The sequence below is a fragment of the Felis catus genome, chromosome B1, assembly GCF_018350175.1.
Source record: "Felis catus isolate Fca126 chromosome B1, F.catus_Fca126_mat1.0, whole genome shotgun sequence".
NCBI lineage: Eukaryota > Metazoa > Chordata > Mammalia > Carnivora > Felidae > Felis > Felis catus.
Window position 1 is genome coordinate 136,770,174 of NC_058371.1, and position 12,420 is coordinate 136,782,593.

Consider the following 12,420-nt stretch of genomic DNA (forward strand, 5'->3'; position numbering starts at 1 on the left):
TGCTAAGGAAACCCTCACCTAGAGATTTTAATCCTCTTAACCTACCAAACTGAAACACCTTGTGCCCTTTTAAATTCATGGCCCAACACATGCACCACCAATACCCCAATCTCTAGGGCTCTACAGAATTTCACTCAAGATCAGTGACAGCCCAGGGGCGCCTGGGTGGCTCAGTCGATTAAGCATCTGATTCTTGACCTCGGCTCGTCATGATCTCACAGTGCTTAAGTTCAAGCCCCACATTGGGCTCCACGCTGGCAGCCTGAAGCCTGCTTGGCATTCTGTCTCTCCCTCTCTCTCTGCCCCTCCCCTGCTCTCTCTCTCTCTCTCAAAATAAATAAACTGACAACAACAACAAAAAATCAGTGACAGCCCAAAGTCTCACCAAGTACAACAGAAAAACCAGCAATAAAGTTTGTTGTCTCCTTAAATCATAAGGAGTACGTAATCATAACGTACATTTTTAAATGTACCCAGAAACATAAAATATTAGTAGATCTGCTATGTCCAAGAGAAGGTACCTGGCAATAAAAAGGGGATTGTGTAGCACCGAAAATATCTAATTTTGGTAAAATGTTACTGATGATAATACTTGGTGTCCAAGTATACACCTTGAGGGTCTACTAGCTGCTTCAATCATTTGAACATAACAATCCATTTACACAAAATGAGCCAATGTTTTCACTCAAATACTTTATTTCCAAAATGCACTGTGGTATACCATTTCTACAATTTCTCCTAGACAAGACTTTGGAAGATAAGTTCCTTCTAGTGAAGTGCTTGACACTTTGGTCATCTTTTATCCTAAATTAGACAGGCACAAAATTGTTTGCACATTATTTTTGGAAAACACACAAAGGCTTAGTCTTTTAATTAAATCAAGTTCCTAATTTCGTAGTCATCCTTTCCATAGAATTCTACTCTCCTATGATCCCCCGTGTCTTAACCAATTCTTAGAATTCTTACCCCAAAAGTGAAAAGGTTTGTTGGAACAAAAGCAAAGCAGTAATGGATACACGAGTGAGCTCAGCTGACTTGTCAGCTCACTTCTAACAAAAATTAAACAGGTTTCTTTACTGTAATTACTTTCCAAAAGTAAGGTATAGCATGTGGTGATTCCCAAACTTATTTCATGGGGCAGTTATTATTTATTTCATGTATTATCAATCAGTCGTTAGCAGGAAAGGGTATTTTGAGGAACATTTTTGAGAACCGCAAGTTAGACTACAGTGCTAATAAAAACCTCAAAAATAGGTTTAACTCCAAAGGAGTCCAATTAGCACTATTTTTTCAAAACATTAACTGCATCTTGAAAACTATAGGCAGACATCTTCAAATGTAGGCCTTTAGAAGTAAGAACACATAGATGAACTAGCACATTATTACCACTTTTCCATTCAAAACTCCGGCAACTGCTATTTTGCATAAAGAACAAAATTATGACCGATCCTAGGCCTATAGAATGCACTGCTCTCTGCATATTTCAAGTTCAAATTTGGTAGATGTAAATTTTTACAGTGTGGATATGTTAGCCATCATAACTGAAAAAGGAGACTTACCAACAGAAGCTGAGTTTTTAAGGACCGACTCCTTTGAGACTCCCTTTTCAATGCGTATTGTGGCCCACTGTTCAAAAATAAGTAGTGTTGTTAATTTAAACTGTTCCATAGACACAATGTAAAATACTCAAACCATGCTTATACAGAAGTGAAATTAAACATTATGCCCAGGACTATCTGAATTAAAGAGATACCTCAGTAAATCTCAGAAGTAGCAATATTCAAAGTCTCAAGTATACTCTTTTATATTAGTTACTGATCGTGCCCTATTTACCCTACATAAACCCTATTTAAACTCCTCACACACACCTGGTACCCCAATAAACTACTCCTTGAAAAGGTCATGACGCATGTCAGGCAAGAGCTCAGGTTATGGCATCAACACTGAGTTCAGGGGCGCCTGGGTGGCTCAGTCGGTTAAGCTTCCGACTTTGGCTCAAGTCATGATCTCACGGGTTCGAACCCCGTATCGGGCTCTGCGCTGACAGCTCAGAGCCTGGAGCTGCTTCGGATTCTGTGTCTCCCTCTCTCTCTGCCCTTCCCCTGCTCATGCTGTCTCTCTCTCTCTCTCTCTCTCAAAAATAAATAAACGTTAAAAAAAATTAAAAAGACTAAATTCAAAGTTACTTAATCCCTCTCGGCCTCCATTTCCTCATCGGTAAAATGAGGATAATAGTTCCTCTCCCATATGGATGCTATGAGGATTAATTGAAACATGGGGCCCAAAAAATAACTATATTTTCATAACAAATTAGGCATTCAGGGGCAAGACACATTCAAACAGACCTAATTGCCCATGTCAGAAATAGGCTTAAGATTTGGAGAGCTTGGGGTGCCTGGGTGGCTCAGTCGGTTGAGTGGCCGACTCCGGCTCAGGTCATGATCTCACGGTCACGGTCCGTGGGTTTGAGCCCCGCGTCGGGCTCTGTGCTGACAGCTCACAGCCTGGAGCCTGTTTCAGATTCTGTGCCTCCCTCTCTCTGACCCTCCCCCATTCATTCTCTGTCTCTCTCTGTCTCAAAAATAAATAAACGTTAAAAAAAAATTAAAAAAAAAAAAAGGCTTGGAGAGCTGGATAGGGTGCCTGGGTGGCTCTGGGTTTCAGCTCCAGTCACGATCTCACAGTATGTGGATTTGAGCCACACATTAGGCTCCACACTGACAGCAGGGAGCCTGCTTGGGATTCTCTCTCTCTTTCTCTTTCTGCCCCTCCCCTGCTTGCACACTCTCCCTAAGTAAATAAAAAAAAAAAAAAAAAAAAAAAAAGACGTGGGGAGCCGGAAAGGAATTAGTGAAATCGCTAACAAAGGAAACCACCTGCCGACCTGTCACTTGCTTCTGTGGGGATGGACAGGGAAAATGTTATGAATATGAGGAACCACACATCTGTGAGAATTTAAGAACAGGGAAAATCAATTCCCATTTAAAAAAAAATTTTTTAATGTTTGTTTATTTTTGAGACACACACACACACACACACACACACACACACACAGTATGAGCAGGGGAGGGGCAGAGAGAGCCAAAGACACAGAATCTGAAGCAGGATCCATGCTCTGAGCTGTCAGCACAGAGCCCATTGTGGGGCTTAAACCCACGAGCTGTGGGATCATAACCTGAGCCGAAGCTGGACACAACCGACTGAGCCATCCAGGCATCCCAATTCTCATTTTATTTTGAATGTACATGGAAGTATAAAGAAATACACCAAGATGTGACTTGTTATTTGCTTCTTTACGCGCTTTTTTATGCATTTCCAAAATTATCAACCATTAACAATAGTTCAAAAACCAAAATGAACTAACTTTGTTGACAGCATCCTGGAAAATCCCTATGACTATTTTTCTACTTTAGAAAGGGAACAAATAAAATATTATCTAAATGATTACAATGGTGATTACAATTCCAGAAGCTAACATTGTCAAAGGTGACGGGGGAGTGGGAGGAGGAAGGGTGAAATTAGAGGTGAAAGGCATTGTGATCGTTATAATTAGGACTTAAGTGCCCTTGAAGGAGCAAAAAGAATTTATCAAAAACCTAGTGGCAAAAAACAGGTATTTCTAGGCTCACAAGGAATTAAACAAATTTTTAAAAATTCAAATCAATAAGAAAATGACGGATAGAGACTAAATGACCTAAAACCTATACCTGAAGGTCATGAAGTAGGGCATGATCTGACTACGTCAGGACCCCTGCACAACATCCCAAAGAGCCAAGTAGGAACATGCTATTTGTGCTTAGAGAACAGCCTATAAATAGAGACTTAATCTTCTGGGCTTCAAGTGGCAAGTCACAAATGATAATCAGACTCAATCTTAATCTGATTGCAGCCTTTTCCCTTCCTTGCTGATTTGGTGTAGGAGTTCTCAAACTCTAGATATACCTCCCATGTCTTCTCAATAGAAGGAAAGGTTTATTTCCATAGTTTTTCCACTTTAAAGCTTTAGCACCTGTTATCATTTATAAGTAGCAATATGATTTTATATTTTATATAAATGATAATTACCTTAGATTAAGACAATTATTCCATGCTTATTTTATGGAAAATATTGATATTTTGAGGTTGTTATGGGCTGATTTTGTGTCTCTCCCAAAACTCATATGTTGAAGCCCTAACTCCCCGGTATCTCAGAATATGGCTGTATTGGAGATAGGACCTTTTAAAAAAGGTGACAAAGTTAAAAAATGAGGTCTTTAGGGTGGGCCGTACTCCAATATGATTGGTGTCTTCATAAGAAGAGGAAATTTGAACACACAGAGACACCAGGGATTTGCACACAGAGAGGAAAGGCCATATGAGGACACAGAACGCAGCCATCTGCAAGTCAAGGAGAGAGGGAGGCCTCAGAAGAAACCAAACCGGCCAACAACAGTTTCATTTTGAACTTCAAGCCTCCAGAACTGTGAGAAAACAAATTTCTGTTGTTTAAGCCCCCCAGTCTGTGGTACTTTGTTATGGCCGCCAGAGCGAACAAATACAGGGGCGTGCTTCATACAGCATGATGTACTACAAAGAGCTCCATGTTCTGTCACAAGTATCAGAATGCATAACCTCTCCTGAAATGGTCACGCCAAAGGTCTGTCCTACAAAATGCAGTTACAAATTTTCAGGTGGAAGGAGAAGTCACTTAACGTCAAAGGAAATTTGCACTAGAAAACCATTTTCTTCTTTGGGCTTACTCTCCAGCAAAAGTGAAAAGCGCTAACGCTTTGCAGCCAGACACATATGCATACGAATCGCAGTTGTGTAGTTCCTGGCTGTACTCGGCTCGGATGAAAGGTTGTCACCTCTTGGGACCTCAATTTCATCATCCCTAAACCAGGGACAATACCAAGATAAAAGAGTAAAGAAGATAATCTTTCCAATGACCACCACCCAGTAGGCCTCAAAGTAGAAAACACTGGCTTCCTCCTCCCACTTCACGCCCCACAATTTATTAGCTTCCAAAATGATCACTTTTTCGCAAACCACCCAGTGCATTTCCCACAAAATAGCTACTCCACTTCCACCATGTCAAATGATCAAGTAAGCCCGAAGACAGAGGTTGGAATATCTCTTCAGAGGTTCCCAACCTCTTATAGTGGTTATCTCAAAACACATCTGCCTCTTGCCCACAGGATGATGCTGAAGTACGATAGTAGTTTCTAATCCCCATGGCTACTCCCATCTCACTTCTCCCTACAAAGAAAGGTTGAAAGACACTGCCTTCAAATCAGGTTCTCACTCTACTTAGTTTTAAAACTCCTCTTGGGGAGCAAAAGGTAGCTGTCTCTAATTCACCAAAAAAAGAAAAACGGGTTAAGTCTGAGTTTTAAAGCTTAGATCAAAAGCTTGCAAAAATGATACTGTCATCTAGACAATTACAACTTTTAGTTTTTACACTAAAAAGACATTTAAAGATTAACTAAAAAGAGAAAAGGAGAGGATGAAAATGTATACAATTACATAAAAATTCAAAATATTAGGTTTATGCAGATGACAGCAGGCCACTGTCTGTAGCCTAATAAAACAGTTTTCTTGACAAATCTGTCATCTTGGCAGAGCAAGAACTCAGGCTCTAGACTCAAATTAAAATCCTAATTCTACTACGAACAGCTGTGTGCCACTATCTGGACAAATTAACTCTCTGAATCTCCATTCCCCAGTCTATCAGTGGGAGTAATATAGACTATGTCAGAGAGTTGTGCATTTAAGCACAAGGCCTTGGTAGCTTTTCTTTATTATTACTTTCTGTCATAAACAGCCATGGCCTTCTAGCACATTTATTGTATTTCCAACACCAGGAATAACACCTGAATATCATATTAACAGAGGTGTTATAAACCATCCTACATGACATTTATTGACATGTCTTTTGAAAAGATGAAAAGCTAATTGGTGGATGGAGGAAAGTATAAAGGGGAAGAAAAATAATTAAGACAAAAGGTAGGGTGACTGGCTAGCTCAGTGTATAGAGCATGCAACTCTCAATCTTCAGGTCGAGTAGGCAGAAAGCCTACTTAAAAAAATATATTTTTAATAAAATAAAATAAAAGGCAAGAATAGTCTACTCTGAGTATGGATGCTAACTCATTAAAGATCTGAAGATGGGTTAAATCTCAAGCCACATAGGAGCAAAGACAAACAAAAAATAAAAACAAGACCAAAGAGTGTTTCCATTCAAACTCCACTGAGATTTGAGCACCTACTGTGTATCATGCTTTCCCTGACCTCTCCTCATTTCGTGCACACGGTACAGTAACTCTCGGAGGCATTCTCCTATACCCCCCGGTAGAAACTAAGGGTGAGATGTTAAGTGACCTGCCCAAGGTCACAAGGCCAGAAATTTGGAGGAATCTGTTTAGCCTTCCATCTTATTTCTCAAAAGCTGAGGGAAAAATTAGCCCCGTAGACATTCATTATCTGTCCATTGCTTGTATTACCCGGTTAGATTAGATAATTTACATACCATTGCCCTACCTTCTTGTCCACCAATGCTATACTCTCTTCCCAGTCTTTATTTCCCTCTAATCATGAGCCTTAGGCCAACAAATAGCAATCCTCACCCCCCCCCCTTACCCCCATCGATTTCTGTGGTGGAAAACAGCACTTAATCCATACTCTGTGGTTGAAAACAGCATTAAATCCATGCTCCTATTTAATATACATGAAAACTTCACACATGCACCCTCCAGAATTTCTGATACACCCCCTACAATCCAGATGGACTACCCTCTACATATCCCCACCCAAAAGTTTTACTTTTCATAGTTTGAATTGCTAAAAACAATTTTCCCAATATAAAGTTGTAATAATGCCATCTATACTCCTTAGAAATGATTATATGCCCCTTGAAAATCACTGGTTCAGAGAAAGATACGACCAAATCCGTTGAAAACAAAGTGCAATGAGTAACTGAAGGGTTGGGCTTTGCATAGAATCTACAAAAAGACAGCATTTGTCCAGACCTAAAGATGTCCTAATACTAAGCAAACAGCACAAGTTTTAAGGGAATTATCCCTACGGTCAGGAAAAGCAATCCGCTATACTACCTGCCGCCTAACAGAAATGTCTTTGAAACATCTAAGGCTGTTCTGGCTGAAGGATGAGAAACCCTGGGTCACCATTTCCCTCCCCTGTGCCTAAAGCAGACATCACTATGGGATCACAGCTCCTTCCTGATGAGCCCAGAGGCTCCCAAACACAGGCACTCCGAGCAACTACTGTCAGAGCTGGCCCACAAAATGAATCTCCATTCTAATTACATATATGCCAAGCATCACTCTGACCCAAAAGCTTACTCTCAGCAAAAACGGAAGTTCCTTATGCTGCCATCTACCCGGTTTCCAAGCTAAGTGGTCTATCTCCCACTAACCAAGCAGGGCATCTCTGAAAAGTCTCTTCAACTCTAGATGGACAAAAATTAAAACTTGAGGCCCTACCTAATTGATGGTCAGACTCTAAACTGGATATATCCCTTCCAAGTATAGAAGTTATTTGCCAGGTTGACAGCAACTAGCTGGCCTCTCTCCTTGACAACTCTTCAGTCATACATTGAATTATTAAAGCAAGACCAACAGGAGTCAGCCGCTGAAAACCCGTGTGTGCAATTTACCTTCACTCCAATGTCACTTGGGGTATAAACTCCAAAAGACACTGCTGTATGGGAGAACAATTCAACCATTTCAGAGTTCTGAGAGAGAGTTCTGAACACCAGCCAAAGAGGATCATCTGCTATGGGGAAAGTATTTGAAGAAGATCTAGCAGTAAGAGGCAGCCTGAGAAGTTCACAGCACAGTGTGACCAAGTTCGGAGCGTGAAGTCAATACAAAAGGTTCAAAACTGCAATATCTCCCAAGCAAAAACAAAATACCTTTGAACACATGAGAGCTGAAGATGAAGAATCAAATATGACTTCAAAGACTAGACAGGAAAATAACCACGAGAAAGAAAGTGCAACAAAAATCTGGGGCAAAACAGGAGATTAGCAGGTAGGAGAGAGTCTCAGGAGTTTAGTAGGTGAGAGATTAGCAGGTAATCTCCAGGTGGGAGATTAGCAGTTTACAGATGTGTATCTGGGAGCCACCCCACTCACTGAGGGAGAAGAGCAAAGAAAGCCAAGTTCTGGGGGTAGACGGAAAAGAAGGGCAGAAAAATGAGAACCCATATTAGAAGGTACCAGCGAAGTTAGAGAAACCAGGATGCTAGAGTCTAAATAATAATAATATTCTTTTAATAGCAGCAAACATTGGGGCGCCTGGGTGGCGCAGTCGGTTGAGCGTCCGACTTCAGCCAGGTCACGATCTCGCGGTCCGGGAGTTCGAGCCCCGCGTCACGCTCTGGGCTGATGGCTCGGAGCCTGGAGCCTGTTTCCGATTCTGTGACTCCCTCTCTCTCTGCCCCTCCCCTGTTCATGTTCTGTCTCTCTCTGTCCCAAAAATAAATAAAAAACGTTGAAAAAAAATTTTAATAGCAGCAAACATTGATATAGCACCTAACACCCCACAGGCACCTTTCTAAAATGCTTGATGTGTTAGGTCAGTTAAACAACCCTATGCAAATAGGTGTTAAATTGTTATTCCTATTTTACAGATGAGGAAAAGGAAAGCACAAGAAGTAGGTGACTTCCCTGAGGTCACATATTGAGAAGCAGAACTGGGATTTTGGAACCAAATCTAAGCAAACCTGTATCTAGAGTCCGTCCTCCTAAATCACTAGACCACAGGTCCTCTCCTCAGTTAAGACTCCTGTCTCCACTTAACTCAAGCAAACCGCTGAACTTAGCTCTAAGTCTCAGTTTCCTTGCCTGTAAAAGGGGGATAACATTGGCCCTCCCTACCTTCCAAGGCTTTGGGGAGCGTCTGATGAAAGAGCAAATGGGAAAGCCCTGTGTAATTTAATTAAGCTTTGTGTAAGGGTGAGCTGCTGTTCCCTACCAGGCTCACGTCCATCTAACTTACCAGCTTTCTTAGCAGAATTTGGAAACAGGAGTGTAGAGAGAACAGAGATCAAAGAATATAAACTTACGATGACATTTCAAGTGCTTTTGGTTAGATAAAATTTCCATGACTCCATTAAAACATAATCAGATTTCTCACTACCGCCCCGCAATTGCTTTCTTATCTTGAACATAACCTAGAACGGGATGCCTTTCTGGACAGCATGCCTTAGTACACGAAAAGGACCTCTGAAACCTGGGGCTGTAAAAACTAAGGAGAGGGAAGGGACAAGGGCACTACATCATGGATATAAAAGAATCGATGATATAAAAGACGGCTGCACTGTTATTCTAATCAGTAATAATAATAATAACAACAACAACAACAACAACAATAATAGCAGCAGGTGAGGATGGCTCTGCATTCAACTAGGGGAACAACACGGTGGTCCCATGGTCTCAGCCCGGATCCCTTCACTCTGAAGGAGTAGCCAGGATGCTGTCTGGGCGCTACTGAGGGGGATAAACTGAAACGCACAGCCCTCGGGACCGCTGACCTTCGGAACTGGTCCCCTCGCATCAACTTGGCTCTCAACAGCTCTACTAGCGGCCACCACTGCCCCAAGTTCTCTCTCCCTAAAGCCCTCAAACGGTGCTGGGGCGCCGCCTTCCCCCCCCCCCCCCCCGGCACTCACCTCTAAAGTTTTCACCAAGAGCTTCATGTACATCTCAGAGATGCCCAAAGACACCCCGAAGGCCGAAGGCAGGAGGATGAGGCAGATCACCAGCGTCAGCCAGGTGGAAAGGATCTTCCCGGCCAGCTCTGCGCCCTCCATGGCTCGGCGCACCCTCTCCGAAGGAGTCCACGGGAGACAGCTGTCCCTGTCCCCAGGCAGTGGGGCAGCAGCTCTGGGAGCGGAGGCGCGGAGCCGGGCTCCGGAGAGTCAGAGCCGCCGCCTCCTGGCACTCACCTCTGCGGGGAAAGAAAAAAAAAGGAAGGAAAAAACTTTCAGAACGACGGCAATTTCCTTCCTTCCCTTTCGGGCTCCTCCCGGCCCGGCCGGTTAACTCTTTCTCCGCTGGAGGCCCAGGCCAGCGCCGAAGCCACAGCAGCGGGCACAGACCTGGTCGTGCCGGCCAGAGGACGGGAGCTGGGGGGGTGAGCGAAGTGACACGGCGGCGCGGGCAGGACAGAGCAGTCGGGAACGCGCCCCACCCTTGTGCCTAATTTCCTCTGGGTGGCGATTACGACGACTCAACGGCTGACTCACAGAGGCCCTCCCGGAGGCCCTTCCCGAGCGCGGATCCCTGCGGGCGCACCGCACCACTGCACACCGGCCACTTCCACAGCCGTGCGGAACGGGTCCCGGGCCGAGCACCGTGCCGGGGGCAGTCTGCGCTTCCGCGCCCGGCGCCCTATTTCTGCGCCCTGCCCGCGCCCCACCTCCCCCGCCACCCAACGGGGAGCCTCCAGGCGGGAATCTGCACCGCCAGCGCCGCAGCCTCCCGGGAGGCCTCCCTTCTTCCCCGCGCCCCGCCTCCCCCAGCACGCCTAGCCAAGGTCCTTTAGGGAGCAGAGTTTTCTGCAAAATGTTCGCATTTCTTCACCTCCAGAATGAACTACTGACGCACCCGGGACTCTTGAGAAGGTCACGTTTGTGTGGTTGTAAAACAACCTCTTTAGAAGAGCTTTCAAGAAGAGGGAAAGGCACAGAGCGCCGCTGAGCCGCGGTTTGCGCCGCTTTTGCAGGTCTCCCACGCCTCCCTGCCCTCTCCCCTGAGCGGCTGTGCGGCTCTCTCCTGCTCCCCGGGAGAGGGGAAAGCTCTCTCCACGAGTCTCCTACTCCACTCAGCCGCCATCTCCCTGGCACAGGAATCCTTGGGCTGGGGGTCCCTCTCTTCCTGGGGGAAGATTCCAACCAGTTTGCCCAACCGTTCACCCAACACCCTGAGCGCACAGAAGCTGCAGAAAAATGCCAGGCCGGCTCAAATCTTCACCACGCTGACGCGCGCCTCCTGGGCGTTCAGTTCCCCTCCGCACAGCCGCCTTGCTAGCCCTTACTGGAACAATGAAGGGCAAAACCTTATGTGGCTGTTTGCTTCACTGCAGCTCATGTCTCTTGGGGACCTACTCTGTTTTTAAGAACGAACCTGAGACGGGATGCCCAGACTGTAGGAGACAGAAAATCAGGCTGCCCAGGGCTTCCAGATCATTACCGAATGAGACCAAACTCTCCTACAGACGGGTCTCTTTCAGGTGTTATTTCAAGCTGGAAAAACTGGGAGGGCAAGCGAACTGAATTGAAGCAGTATTGATAGCAAATACTGTAAAGAGAGCTGCCCCTGCCTAGGGTGTGGAGGAAGTGGGGTGCAGAAAGATGCAGAGAAGCTCCAAACCAAAGAATGTAAATGTTTGCCCTCTGCACCTTCTGCCAGGTGTGTATCACAACCTCCTCCCCAGCTAAGAAAGAAAAAAAAAAAAAAATTATGATTTGGTCATGAGAACCAAGTTATGAATAAAGAAGTTTTAGAGGCTTGGCTTCTCTGTATGTTCTGCCAGTTTTCAAAAACAAGGAAGACACAATTGCCAAAATCTGTCCAGAGTCCTTGCTGAAAATAAACATATATTTAGCATAAAACCTCAAAGATTCTGGGGTGCCTGGGTGGCTCAGTCGATTGAGCATCAGACTTGGGCTCAGGTCATGATCTCTTGGTTAGTGAGTTCAAGCCCCATATGGGGGGGGGGGGCTCTGTGCTGACAGCTCAGAACCTGGAGCCTGCCTCCCATTCTGTGTGTATGTCTCTCTCTCTCTCTCTCTCTGCCTCTACCCCACTCATACTTTGTGTGTGTGTGTGTGTGTGTGTGTGTGTGTGTGTGTGTGTCAAAAATATATTCTATTAACTCATTTACAAAGATTCTATTAACTCATTTAACACTCCAGGCAAAATCCTTACTTTCCTTATATTTCCTCCAAGGAAGGTGACTAAGGAATGCTGAATGTTTATACCAAAGTTTACCCAACAAAGTCCCAATGCAGGCAACTCAGTATAAGGACGGCTTTTTCTACCCAGCCACACACAGGTGCTGACTGCCTTTAATCCCTAATAATTTCTGCTGCTCATGACCAAATTCCATGAACTGGTTTGGGTTTTTTGTTCTTGGTTGTTTTTTTTTTTTTCACTATTGTGGAGGAATTACTGTCCCCCATCGGCATGGTCGAATGATAATAACATAGGATTTGTAGTTTTAGGTTGAGTGCCCTTCTGTGTTTCCACTTTCTCATCAGTAAAATGGATCATTTTTAGGGTCAAACAGGATTATGAGCCTAAAACTACTTTTTTTTTTAATTTTTTTTTTCCAACGTTTTTTTTATTTATTTTTGGGACAGAGAGAGACAGAGCATGAACGGGGGAGGGGCAGAGAGAGAGGGAGACACAGAATC

At 44.2% G+C, this 12,420-nt stretch overlaps 1 protein-coding gene across 5 annotated transcripts in view; it reads right to left on the bottom strand.

Annotated features, from left to right (window-relative positions):
* Positions 1 to 10,958, bottom strand: part of GPAT3 (glycerol-3-phosphate acyltransferase 3) — a 64,440-nt gene extending 53,482 nt beyond the window's left edge. The window contains exons 1-3 of one of the 5 annotated variants that reach the window (XM_006930997.4): positions 10,936 to 10,958; positions 9,673 to 9,950; positions 1,560 to 1,626 (exon numbers count right to left, since the gene is read on the bottom strand). In XM_006930997.4, coding sequence (XP_006931059.1) covers positions 1,560 to 1,626; positions 9,673 to 9,813 — 208 coding nt within the window. In that variant the 5' untranslated portion in view covers positions 9,814 to 9,950; positions 10,936 to 10,958. Of the gene's footprint in view, positions 1 to 1,559; positions 1,627 to 9,672; positions 9,951 to 10,101; positions 10,456 to 10,609; positions 10,763 to 10,935 lie in introns of those variants that run through there. The other 4 variants (XM_045056155.1, XM_019829293.3, XM_006930996.5 and 1 more) reach the window with 4 other exon arrangements.
* Positions 10,959 to 12,420: the final 1,462 nt, after the last annotated feature.